This window comes from Ambystoma mexicanum, chromosome 9 (assembly GCF_040938575.1).
Source record: "Ambystoma mexicanum isolate Mex_15411 chromosome 9, UKY_AmexF1_1, whole genome shotgun sequence".
NCBI lineage: Eukaryota > Metazoa > Chordata > Amphibia > Caudata > Ambystomatidae > Ambystoma > Ambystoma mexicanum.
This window is the reverse complement of record NC_090931.1, coordinates 534,601,978-534,615,774: the sequence shown is the minus strand read 5'-3', so window position 1 is coordinate 534,615,774 and position 13,797 is coordinate 534,601,978. Positions and strand designations below refer to the sequence as shown.

At 42.5% G+C, this 13,797-nt stretch overlaps 1 protein-coding gene across 5 annotated transcripts in view; it reads left to right on the top strand.

The window, feature by feature from the left end:
• Positions 1-10,627, top strand: part of BRIP1 (BRCA1 interacting DNA helicase 1) — a 2,318,009-nt gene extending 2,307,382 nt beyond the window's left edge. For all 5 annotated transcript variants that reach the window (XM_069615088.1, XM_069615086.1, XM_069615084.1 and 2 more), the window contains 2 exons: positions 5,193-5,528; positions 7,130-10,627. In XM_069615088.1, the coding sequence (XP_069471189.1) occupies positions 5,193-5,528; positions 7,130-8,037 (1,244 nt within the window). In that variant the 3' untranslated portion in view covers positions 8,038-10,627. The remainder of the gene's footprint in view (positions 1-5,192; positions 5,529-7,129) is intronic.
• Positions 10,628-13,797: the final 3,170 nt, after the last annotated feature.

Below are 13,797 nucleotides of genomic sequence, written 5' to 3'. Positions count from 1 at the left end.
GGAAGCCAAGGATATGATATGGGATCTGGCGTACTTTCTTTAGGATGTTCCAGATTTGACCATCTTACTTCCTTATCCATCTATTGGCTTCCCCAGGAGGGGGGTGCACGCACCCTCTCCTTCTGCCTCACGACCAGACTCTCTTTCCTCGTCTGACATTTCTAGACCCCAACTAGTGTGACTATCATCCTCCTCGCCTCTATCTAGATTTAATCTACTCAAAGACAGTGCTAGGCGTTCATCACTAAACATGTTGTCCTCCTCAGATCGCAGTTGAGATACCGGGGATCAATTATATCTCCCTCGAGTTCCATACTCGCTATCCCATTTTAGTTGCTGATATATTTTATTGATTCTTTCTCCAAAGCCTTCCGCATCATACCTTTCTTCCTCTAGTGCTACACTAGCTGTTTCCGGCGTTATCTCCTTTGTCTGGAGAATCTCTCTCTATCCCATTGTATTCCTTCGCTCGGCCTCATTTGTTCCTTAAGGATGAGACTGGCATCCAGACCTCGCTGCCCCCTATTCTGTTTTATTTCTTCATCCACTTCCCTTCTCTTTCTTGCATCCCTTCTAGACTTTTCTCTTTGTGCTTCTGCCTCCTCTCTTTCTTTCCTTCCTGTGTCTTTCTTCTATCGCTCTTTGTTTATTGTCATACTTTCTTTGTTCCTCTGCCTGCTTTTTGACTTTTTCCTTTTCCTCCCTGTATGTTCATTCCCGTCGATCCCGGCTTATCCTTCCTTGCTCATCCTCCCCCAATCTCCTTTCTAAATTTCCCGCTCTTCTTTTCTTGCTCATTCTTATCTTCTCCTTGTCTAACCTCCTTGATGCTTTCCCCATCTAACTTGAGTAGAATCTGTCCTCCCATCCACTCGTTCTGTACAAGCGTTATCTCGTCAGCCCTGTCCTTTTCTCCTTTCCATCGCTTAATTTCTCTGTCTATATCTGTCGCTATAGTCAACCTCTCGCCTCTTTCTTCCTTATCTCATATAGACTTACAGGCATCTTCCTTTCTTTTACTCTCTTCTGGACTGTTGTCACTAGTGTAAGCGAGGGGTTCATATGTCGGCTTACTATACCCCACCGCTGCTTTCAAAACCTTTAAAGGATAAGCTCCTATCTCTTCTGTAGTTGCACTCTTAATCTCGGACAAGGTAAGAGGATCTGAGGGCTCAATTCCCTGCCCCTTATGCTGGTTGAGCATCCACTCCTCTAGTGCCGGGTCCTCCTCCTCCTCCTCTTGGTACATCTTCCAAAGTTCTAAAATTACCAGCTTTTTCTCTAATTTCTTTCCCGTGTATGCAGCGTGCACGTATGTGGTCATGTGTTGCAGTACTGCTTTGGACAATGGTCCCCCTTTTTGCCATGGCATAAACATTTTATAAGCTGTGCCCTTTACCCATTCTGCACTGTACTGTTTGAGCTTGGGCGCATGTTTTGGTATTGTCTTACATAGTTGCATGTGAGGATTGTCCTTCATAATGACAAGTCTCGATTGACTGTCGATACTTACCAGATCGTTAAATAAACCTTTATTTTAGGTCAAATCACCACCTTTAGTTTTAAAACAACAAATATGAGCAAGTATCATCAATCACAGCTCAATCCTCTTTTGTTTCAATACACTATCTGTACATCTTCCAAAGTTCTAAAACTGCCAGGTTTTTTCTAATTTCTTTCCCGTGTACGCAGCATACAAGTATGTGGTCATGTGTTGCAGTACTGCTTTTGACAATGATCCCCCTTTTGGCTATGGCATGAACATTTTATAAGCTCTGCACTGTACTATTTGAGCTTGGGCGCATGTTTTGGTATTGTCTTGCAAAGATGCATTTGAGGAGTGTCCTCCTTAATGACAATTCTCGATTGACTGTCGATACCTAACAGATCGTTAAATAAACCTTTTATTTTAGCTCAAATCACCACCTTTAGTTTTAAAACAACAAATATGAGCAGGCACCATCATTCGCAGCTCAATCCTCTTTTGTTTCAATAACCTATCTGTCTTTTGATTGGCGCCAGTCGTTTATTAAACCTTAACTTCAAACACTGTTACTTCCAACCTTTCACAGTTCTATTACTTCTTGAGACTTCACACAACAAATACTTAAAATAATCGCACACTACACATTAATTACCCCCGTGATCACCTTCTCTTACATATAATCGTTTATAATAAGAGGTATGCTTCTCTCGCCTCTACTTATTTTACCCTATACAGGGTTTAAGACGTCACCTTTCACGGGCCTGACCGTGCGTATTCCCTTTTTATTAATACTCCCGTTGAAGTTTGAGACGTCTTCTTCTAATTCCCTTGAACTAGGATTACTTAGGCGTACCTTTATCTGCACAAGATTTCCCATTACTCAAAATATCACAATCCCGTCCCTTTATATTGCCAATTCCCTTAGTCTACTTAATCAACTCGAGCCCTTCTGTCTCAACTCCTCCTTCAATCCGACCACTACGCCTTCTGTCCGCAGAGCGCCCGCGGAAACCGAGCAGGGATTTCTTCAAAGAGGGACCTGCCCACCATCTCTATTCTTCTTGCAAATTTATTTCTATTGGCCGCTCTCCACAGGACACTCTGCGATCTTCCAGCTAAGGCAGAGGATGCCTGATCATCTGAAATTCTGGAGCTGAACTGTTTTGGATCTGGAAACCATCCGCACTGCTACCACTTGAGCATATGGCCATTAGGAATGTTCATATGGAATGGATGGGACTACACGTCATACTACGTGGCAATAGTGAGAAAACCTATAAAGGTCGGGATTGGTTAAAGGAAATATCTAGATATGCAATGTATAGGAGCTAGGATTGTTACTGGCTGTCCAATATCATGTGGACAACTTATGCCTACCTCTAAAAACATGTAATTTCAGAAACTTTAGATACATAGTTTCTCATTAGTCCTACAAACTATAAGGTCCTTTGTTATATGGACTAATATAATTGGTTGGCATGCTTGTGCTATGTCTGGAACATTCAATTCATTTAGCAACACGTAAGCCCAGACCCTGATGCAAGGAGATAGGACATGATACTACCTCACCACCCAATTATCTCTCATCGCCCATGCCTTCTGCCATAAAATTGTCTTTGTACTTGGCCTTGTAGAGTATTCTCATCTTTGGGAATGCATGGGAGTGAGGGCACTCGCTATCGTGTCTGGGACTCAAAGTTCGAACTCTATTGTCATCCTTGGCTCACGTGACAGGGAGACCACAATCTGGTCCATTTGTAGGCTTGTAGGTTTTAAATGCTCTAAATGAATGAAAACAGTGGATCCTTGGTGTTCTTTCTTGAATCCTAACAAGAGAGTATTCAACCTCCGCACACTTGCTCCTTTTTTGAATAGATAGCTGACCTTGGTTTCTTCAGTCTTGACTTTGAGCCAGACAGCCTCGCCTCACAGCTCCACGAGCCTGCTAATCAGCTGCGACACAACTTTCCATCTCCCTTCATGGTTTTCTGGCTTACTTATGTCATGATACCAATGTCTATTTCTGCACAATGACTGCTTCGCCTGCATTCTATTTATTACTTTTAGCTGGCCTCTATGATGACTTAATCAACCTTGAGTTTCCAGTGTTGAACTTCTGTTTTCTGCAACATCTTATTTACTTCATATTGTTCTTCTTGTCTACGTTGACAGTTCATTCGACCACTTGCGTCGTCGTTTGTCAGTTAAGGCTGGTATTATGGCTGGTGTCAGGGACGGCACAATCTCATGTCTCTAAACAGGGGAAGAAGTAGGGGGCGGGATTGCCTGCAGATGTACACAGCTGCTCCTCTACACTTTTTCTGCTTCCGAGCCATATACTAGCCTTCATTAGAACAAAGTGGTTCTAAGAACTCGCCTGTCTTTTTTTTTTTACTATGGTGATTTCTTCTTTGCATATTAATGAAGAGGTGGTTTGTCCCATCTTTTTTTTCTCAACCCTCAATCTCTGGCGGACAGGGTTCTTCTTTACTTGCTGTCAGGAGAGCTCTTACGTTCTATATTCACAGAACCAAATCGGTTTAGGAAGTCCTGTTCCTTATTTGTAACCTTCGGGATAGGATCTTGGTACTCAAGCTTCTAAAGCCCGGTGGCTTTATGCAGGTGTGAATGCCCCACCCAGTACATCAAGTCCTGTTGTTTCGGGTATGAATTATGAATCATTTCTACCATCTGTAAAACGATGCCCCTCCAAAGAGTCTTCACACTCAAGCTATCAGAGCTAAGGCCACGGCTGTGGTTTTCCAGCATAACGTTCCCTAGGATGTGATCAGGCAGGTTGCCACGTGATCCACTCGCTCTGCCTTGCAGGCACTATGGTCTAGGTATTAGCTCCCTAGCAGATGCTAGCTTCAGTCCAAGCAGACAGGCGGAACCCATTTCCAAATCATTAATGGAGGAAAAGGGACATGATGTAGGAGTAAGAAACAGTTACTCACCGTAGTGACAAGAGTAATCCTATTCCATAGTCCCTTTGCCACAGCCAACCCAACTCCATCCCCAGTTAATCGTTTAGATAGTAGTAGCCGAAAGGCGAAGAAGGGAATGACAGCGAGACTAGTGGGAGGAGTCAGTGTGGGATACCCAATCACACACTTGCATGCTTCATATTTGAAGGAGATGTTAGTTTTGCAGTGCAACCAGGTTCCAGGCCATCCGCATGGGACAGAGCGGTTGTGTCCCTGTGGGACAGACTCCCATTAGTATTGAGTAAAGGGACTGGACTAGGAATACAGTACTCACTATGGCTAGTAACTGTTTTTTTCTTGGCTACATTTATACAGAAAACACAATTTTCTCATTGGATACAAGAGCTAAGAAGTTTGTCACATTATTTTAACACGGGAATGGCTTTGATTCGACTTGCTGAAGATACTATGCTGGGATGGTGTAGTGCATACCCTTTAAGTCCCCCAGACGTCTTCAGACGACAGTAACCCTAGAGATGCAGAATGTATAGTTTTGTGTTTGCAAGGAGGATAACACAAGTACAGATATTGGGTGCAATCGAGAACAACAATTAAACAGTTCATTGCTGTGCTAGACATTCACCCAGTAGTACTTCTCGAAGCACAGTATTAAAACCTAGTTTGTGTGTGTGATATCTGCGAATAACCAGTTTTAAAGGTATGGAAGTTTTGTTTGCAGCCTGTGTTTCTGCATTAATTGATGTGCTCTGTTTCCATAGGGTTGTCCAAATGGGTCAGACAGCAAGTGCAGCATCATGCCACTTTCAGCAACGCACTGGCCTCCCTGGTTGAGTTCGCCAAAAGGCATCGGGATGGCACTGATGCTTCACTCTTTCGCCAAAAGGAATCTCCACAGGGACAACCCAGCATCCAGGATCTCACCCTGAATTCTTCCTTGCTGGACCTCACTGTGCATCTGTCACCTGAGTACACCGTGGAATCGGAAGAGCAGACTTTGTCCCCTGAAGCATGTCCTCCTGCCTCTCCTAGAGCTTGTATGCCGATTTCACCTGCCCCAACCAGTTCATCAAGTCCTGTTGTCACACAAAATACAAGTATGTGGTCCTCCATGAGTGTAGTTAGTCCTCTTATATGTTTGGCCCATCTGTGAAGCTTTTGAATCGTGCATGTCCTTGAATGAGATGGCCCTTTAGCTGCTAATCTAGATCTGATTTTGATGTGATGAAAACGCCTCCATTGGCACCCGGTGAGTAATGTAGAAGTTGGTGCCTCACTACAGTTCCTATTGATGGAAGCACACAACTCGTAACCATGGGCATCACTGTTAATAGTCTACACAAAGTGTCCAAGAATAGAAAGGCTATTAAGATTTCAATACTGTACCTCCAATCGCCTGTCCCTCAGAGCGTGCCACCAGCATATTGATAAGGTCTTCTGGGGGCACTTAGCTACTTCTGACTTATGCACATCTTTTATGAAAACGTATGATATCTATTTGCAGTTTTACACTAAGAACTTGATGGTTTATAAACTCTTCTTTCAGATTTTACTGGCATGATGCAAAAGTACAGTTTAGGAAGGAACTGAAGATGAGGTTAGCTGAAAAGATGAGCTGGGGTGTCGGGCCGGTTTATCAAATCCCAAAATAAAGGGGCCCGGGAAGAGAACATTGTTAACATGTTACGTAAGATGTTCACCTACGACACGAACCAGTTTCTTCTTCCCCGTAAAACTAGATTTTGGGATTTCCAGGAGACCACATATTGTGGTGCTAGCCATTCAGGCATTTAAAAGGAAAAGGAGGCATGTCATTTGTGTCTGCGCTGGCCTCAGTTGGGTGCTAATAACTGGATGTGACCTGTTTCGTCACAGATTAAAATACATTTAAACCAACCTTTAGTCAGTACTTCTCTTTGCTACTCCTAATCTGTATTTCCACAGAGTAGCGACATCACAGTTTGCTTTGGTGCATAACCGTAGCGCTGCAGCTTAGGAGAAGAACACATGTTTTGAGGCTACATAGTGTAAGCTTATAAATGACACTTCAGTTATGTCTCATGTTGTGCTAAAGCACCTTCTATTGGTTAACTTTAGCACCAAACAGTGGGAGCCAAGGATATTACTATAGTTCTATGGGATATGGCATGCAACAGACACTGTACACTTAAAGGCTATTGGGACCAGGAAGAGAGAAAGGACGCTGAACTCTTCTCCACTGGTGATCTTACTTCTGCCATGCAAGCTGTCTGGCCAATCTCTCTGCCTGATGTCTTGAAGATGGTCTGTATGCCCAGAGGAATTCCCTTTAACAAAACCATAACTGTTAGTTTTGCCAATACTTAAGTTTAAGGCAAGTGATCATATGGTTACTGAGTGTCATACACAATAGTGTATAACAGAACACTGTAAACTAGTGAATCTCATCTATGCCTTGCCAGGCTGAATGAAAAGTTTCGTTTTTAGATGGCCCTTTTCCTGTTTTCCTAGCGCTCATATTTGCACAAATGGGGTGATAGATGTAGAGGCAGGTAATATGTTTTGCTCAGGATTTCACGATGTTGGTCCAGTAGGTTCTCTAGGATTAGAATTATGATCAAATAGGTCTGAAATTAAGGATATCTTGTTAAAATGAAGTTTGCATGTGTAACTTATGTAGGAAATTGTGACAATTTACTTACTGTTTTCTTTCACACAGGTGGTGCAGAATTTGGAGTAATAAACTATACACCATTCTCAGCTGCGAAAGGTGGACATGGCATCTGGAGGCCTATGAATGGCCCTGCTAGATCGCAGAAGCAGAAATGGAAGAGTTGGAACACTCCTGAGTTTATGAAAAGTTTCTTCAACTGTAAACCTATTACGTCTACTCCGCTTCCTGCACCATCAAAGGAATGCACTTCGGCAGTAATTGACCTGTGCCAAGAAGACGTTGACCTTGGAGACTGTTTCTCTGCCAGTGGTGTATTCCATAGAACATCACTGACCTCGCATACAAGCTCACAACCTGTGGTTGTCCCAGCATCCTTGTTGAAGACTGAAGCTGTTGCTGATAGACAACCTTTAGATGCACCATATGGCGTTGAGCAAGTGATGCTATGTGATGATGGAAGGGAAATGTTAGACATTGATCTTTCCCCTGTGATGGAACAAGTGGATTCCTCACTTCTGAACTTACCTGCAGTAGAGAATGAGGATGAAACCATCTATTGCACACCTGAGCTTTACGATGATGGGGATGGCTTGGAATCTGATATCCAGAAAGAGGCACTGTTGGTCCCAAACGCCTCCCTTGTAGCTGGGCTGGCTGTGAATGTGGACAAATTCTCTGTTGCAGTGGAAGAACTTTTTGAAATTGCTAGCCCCAGAGTAGAAGGGTCAGAGATGAGCATGAGGACATTTGTTGCAAGCCCAATTACTGGAAGGGATATTCTAACAGATCTTGAGGTTGGTCAGGGCGAGACACCCTTCACACCTGAGAAAGCAGCTAGTGTAGACGACATGGGACATACCCAACTCCAGAAAACAGGCCCTAGGAAGAGCAGACTTTCCAGATCACGCAACAGAGGTGTGTCTTATTCATATTTGAATGAATCTTGCCCATGAATGCAATGCATGTGAACCGTGGGATTTTCCTGTGAGGTGTACGATGTGCTTACAGACCTAAATTGGCCAAATAATATGCATACAATTACCACTTTAGTGATTATCTGTGGAATAGAACGTTATTATTTGCTGCTTAAAATCAGCCCCACAGAATTACTTTGAGGCCAAAGTCACTTATAGTCAGACAAAAAGAAAATCATTTTTTTACGTTTGCTGTGATGTTGTTGTGCTTCCACAGTTCTGTTCAGAGAGATAAAGGCGGAGGAGGTCACATTAGAGAATATTTCGTAATAAAAAATTGAGGTTCCTCTCAGACCTTTAATCACGTAGGCCTAATGAGTCATTTGTAAATACCACAACAACCTTATTTTTTGGTTATTGATATTGGAGGATGTTTCACAGTTGCGCATTTGCTTTCTGTGTCACATTAGCACTCGGTATGTGCTTTCTTACTGGCGGGTGGTACAGACTTCATGGGAAAACATTGTTTTGTGAAGTCGGTTTTCATGTAGTGCATTTGCTAGTGTGTGACACAGAACAGGTTGCCCGATAAAGCATTTCCGTTGCCTCGAAGGACCTTGATCCCATGCCTCTCAAATGCTCTGTTAAGTAGGGATATAAAAGATATGTGAAGCAGAAATTCTCCTCTTCATTGTTTTCCTTAGGCCTGTGCCAGGGTGTCATGCAAGCAGGTTTCTGGCATTTGATTGGACCCCACAGAGGGGGCGGGAAGGCGAGGAAACCATGCACAGTCAACATTGCGCAAGCAGAGTTTTCAGAAAAGTCATTCAGGGACCTGTGGTATTGTGGAAGCCAGGCTCTTGTTAGCAAGGCTTTATTCATGATGCTCTGTACAAAACGCTAATTGGCCTAAATAGCTTTTTTTATCCTTCGTATTTTACCAACTGACATCAATGCAGTGTAAATGATGTTCCTCTTCAAGAAAGATAGAAATATTGCTAGTTCGAGTGACTTGATGTAGATGTTTTATTGTGTGCCAGGTTTAGCTAACAGTAAGACTTCCAGGACTTGAGAAATCTTTAATCCGAGTTGTTATTCAGAGGCCACTGTTTTGCACAAAAATCAAGAATGTTGATGATAGTGAGTGAATGCTATAACAATGTATTTTAAATCCATTAAATATTTATTAAACTGTTTTTGGTCAAGCACACCTAAAATAACTGGTCACAAAGGCCATGAAGTTGGCAAGCCAAACCCACAAAACAAGATTATTTCTTGGATGAAGGAAGTCTGTCTACTCAAATAACCCTTTCTTTTTATCTGATGGACGGATGTAAAATGGGAATGAAGTTTACAAAGCCAGACCTGCTTTAGAGATTGACCTTGGTTCCTTCTGTTGAGTGCGCTCCATTTTGCCTGTCACCATTGCGAGGTCAAGCCAGCTACCAGGCTAAAAAGACACCATAAAGCTGCACTAGTCAACCGTAGTATTTATTTCCTTCAGCTCATAGGGCATTGTTGAGAAATTGATGAACTAAATAAATGTGTGCAATGGCTGCCTGTTGCTGAGCCATTTCGGGAGGTCAATCCATTTAGGATTCCAGTACTATTTTTCTATGACATGTACTCCCCCCCCCCCCCCCCCCATCCTCCCCCCCAGAAGTTCGTATTCACTCACTGAGCCACTCTCATGCTTAGAAAGGCAATTACCAGCTATTCTTAGTTCTATTGAACTAACTGGTTTAGTTGACTTAGCCACAGAAGACCTTCTATACACTGTTCATAGTGGCGTCCTCGTTTAATTTGATCTGGCACATCTCCCGTATGTTGGGAATTGTAATGCCAGCTGTGTTGTGATTTACCCAAATGGTAGGTACCACAAGCTGAAGATGGGCTTGTGTAAGCCTTTTCCATATCTGCTTCCTTTGCCTTTGCTCTCCTCACTTTTCTTTTCCTCCTTTTAAGGTACTGTAACAATAAGCCCTTCATTCAGCAAAAGGATGAATGAAGACCAAACATCCAAGGACAGCACCATGGAAATTGGTTCGCATTAGCCTAATACAAACTCCTAACGGTGGCATTTGAAAGGGAATACTATTTGGTTGAAACTCAGAGCTCTTTGCTAATTGAAATAGTGTCAAAGTGCACCACTGGAAAGCTGAAGCCATCAACCCATCACAAACCTTCTGTTCAGCTCCATATGTTAAAGCGGTACCATCTTGAAACACTTTTTCTCTCCTACCACAATTATTATGTGGATTGTGCCTTCTTTAAAGGCACTCTATTGACAACTGTCCAGAAACTTTTAAATTAAAGCAGCAGGAGTATTTTTTAAAGTTATTTCTGTAGCTGGGTGTATTACTTTATCTTCTGGGAGAGACATTTGAAATGACAAACTGTTATGCTAAGCCTGCTCATTAAAACGGGAATGTCCTATCTCAAGTTTGTGCAATGACTTAACACATGTATAACTTTTTATGGTATTTTCTCTCTGATATTATGTGTATACTTTTAATAATTGCGATGAAGGGCCTTCTGTTTTGTAAAATTTGGTTGGTCGAGTATACAGATTGTCTGTACTTATTAACCTTTTGTCATGAAGGATGCCACAATAAACATTTTTGATTAATTTCTGACTTGTTTTACATGACTGAACCTGATCTATAATTTTCCAATTCTCTTGCAATTATCAACTACATTCCTATTTTGCATGGTATTTTTCCATCGACTGTGCAATGCTTTGGAGGCTATTGCAGAATTTACTGGTTAAATATTGTTTATTTTTGGTGCTATTTCCAGATACTATGAAATAGTACATCCATCAGAGGGACAACTGTAAATATTTTACAGTATGTCTTGGAAATAGTTAACCTATAATTGTGGTCCCAAGCCATGCTATCAGACACAGAGTACGTCATATATAATTCTTGATATGCTTTTCAGTTCCACTGTGAAGACAGGTTTTGACCATCATGCTTAATTATTTTTTAATCTTTTATTGATATTTTCAATTAATATTTCAACAAGGCAATCAAAAAATCCCCCACCCCATGCTACCTTAATCAATGTGTTTTTTACTCACCAGAGAACAACATTTACTCTCTCATGCAGCTAAACAACCTTAAATTGACTCAGTAATGCATTGTGTCCTTTATTTCCTACCCTTTTCCCACCCTCTGCAACGGAGAGGATCTTATGCAAACAGCTTTATATTCTAAATCTCTGGTGACAAAAAAAGGAGAGGTGTTCTTGTGAAAGGTAATCCACAGTGGGATTTCATCTTTTCAGAGACACGGCTTGCGCAGAGTTGATTGCAAAAGATACGTGCACTGATACCTTAGTGTTCCATAGTCTCGGCTACATTTGTCCCCAAGATGGGGAGTAATCTTTCCTCAAGTTGGCGGCTACAGTTGGTTTGGCAGGGGTTGCTAGCAGTAAGGTCAAACACCAGTCCCATGAGTGCATCTCTTTCAAGTTCTCACCTCGAAGTGCCAGTAATCAGACACATGGTTTATCGGGGAACCGGAAACTAAAGAAAAGACGTCGCCATCATACAGACCTCCTTTCAAAAGCTGGTCATTTTCGTACATGTTCATCAGATGTGGCCATGTTACACCAGTGCTGCAACAGCATATGCCGACGTTGTCTCGTTTCCGCTATATAAAATTGATCCTTGCACCCTGCAAAATACATGATTTCAGTCCCTCTTAAGCAAATCACTTAGAGATCTGCCATCACCAAATGGTTCCCTCGCAAGAGCTGGAGCAAAGCTTACATTATTTTGAATGGTGTTATTGGTGATGGAAATTATGGTAGCAGGAGTCTCCCCATAACCTAATCCAAAGTGTGAGGAATTGCAGCTACTACTGAGGAGTTGTAATCTCTGAGCTGTCTGTCGAATGGGAAATCATATCGTGCCTCCTATACTGTATGAATATATGTATATTGGCCTAAGCCAAGTCGCTTTGCGAAGATAATCCGCGTTACAAGGTCTTGACCTTAGATCTGAGTAAGCCGCCATTTTAGGTCTATCCGCCATTTTAGATTCTCTCTCTAAAGTCACCCTGTGTTCCAAGATGGTGGACAATGTCATTCCGAATGTAACATGGCCGTCTTGACCTCTGTGTACAAGCTAATATGTAACTTGCCTGCAGGCCACATGTTGGGGTCATGAACTGAGACCTTGTCCTTTGTTGACCTGTTCATAGAGGATTACCTATGCCAACGAAGCTAATCCGCGAGCACATGTTAAACATAATATATTCAAATACTGAAATAGGAACACTTGTTTAACTGCTTTGTATAAAGATGTATGAGAAAGCACAATGAGAAATCCGAAGAGACACTGTTGCCATTGTAACTTGTTGGTGAATGTATTAATGGTAAACCCTAAATGTATAGGTAAACCCTAAATGTATAGATGTATGAACTCGGCATGAACCCTAGATCGGTGATGTATTAACTTGCAGGTGGGCTGGACATCATGTTTTGGACTGTATAAAAGGTGCGACTATTCTAATGTACAGCCCCACTCACTAAGCACACCGAAGAGGGCTGGAGTTCGCTGTGTTGCACTGAGGGCCTGATAGCTATCTGTTGCTTTGTCCTTTGAAACTGTTCAGTATAGAATAAAGATCCTTGTATCTTTCTTTGTAACCTGTGTTTGGTGTATTTCCTTTTGGGGTACTCGGCCTCGATATCTTCTTTTTGATTTCACAGATGGCGCCTGAATAGGGACCCTCAAGATTGATGCCAGCTCGTTGAAGGCTGACGCAAGCTATCGGACCGGGATCGGACGTTGTAAACTGTTAGGCAGAAACCTGTGCAGTTCCCTTTGGGAACACTGCAAAAGATTTAGTACTACAGGTGTTAGCAGTAAACCCACTTGGTAGCAGTCTGTACCACCCAGATTTACCTGGTAGCTGTGGCTGAGCAGTCAGACTTCCCTCAAGAAGAGTTAGGCAGTATGCAAAGTATACACAATAGGAACTCAGATACAATAGCACAAGCAAACACTGACCAGAGCTTTGGTATCAAAGTATATCATTATTTATTTAAACACACACTGTTTGAAACACTCCAGCACTCTTATTTGTAAAACACTCTAAACACAGTTACTATTATGATATATACAACCCTTATTCCTTATCAGACAAGTCTTAGTTAACACCACTTATTTCCAGACAGAGGTGAGCGCTTAACTATATATGGCACTCCAATAAGTTCATGGAAAAGGGAGGGAAAAGGCAGAATATGTGAAGATACACCACTCTAAGATTTAGGAACACTTTTAGAAAGGCAGAAGAGCAAAAGTCACTGGTGAGCCAAAGCCCATAGGCTGGGCCCACTCTTAGAGAGAGCAGAACACAAATGCACCCAAGATCACACAGTTACACTAGGCTTTGAAAGTCTTGCAGAGAGTTCGATAAGAGTTTAGAGAGGCTCAGAAAAGATTAGCCAGGGTGTCCCAGGCTAACCCAGGTTCGAAAGCCGGGGGCTAAATCTACCCCGTACAGTCGGTGGCAAGGGAAGCCAGGCGGAACACGGTACCTTAAGTGGGAAGGATCCTCCAGCAGTGGCAGTTGTTCCTGGCAGCGGGTGCAAGTCTCGGCATCGTCCAGAGCAAGAGAAGATTTCGACTTGGAGGAAAGATGAAGGTAGTTGCACTGCCAGGGAAGAAACCAGCCGCAGAGTTTTCCGGTTAAAGGTATTACCCTTTATTTCGCAGTTGTGGTAAAACGTGGTGTTCCGGTTGCCGGGGTGCTTGGCACAGGCAAGGCGGCCACGAGATGCGTCAGG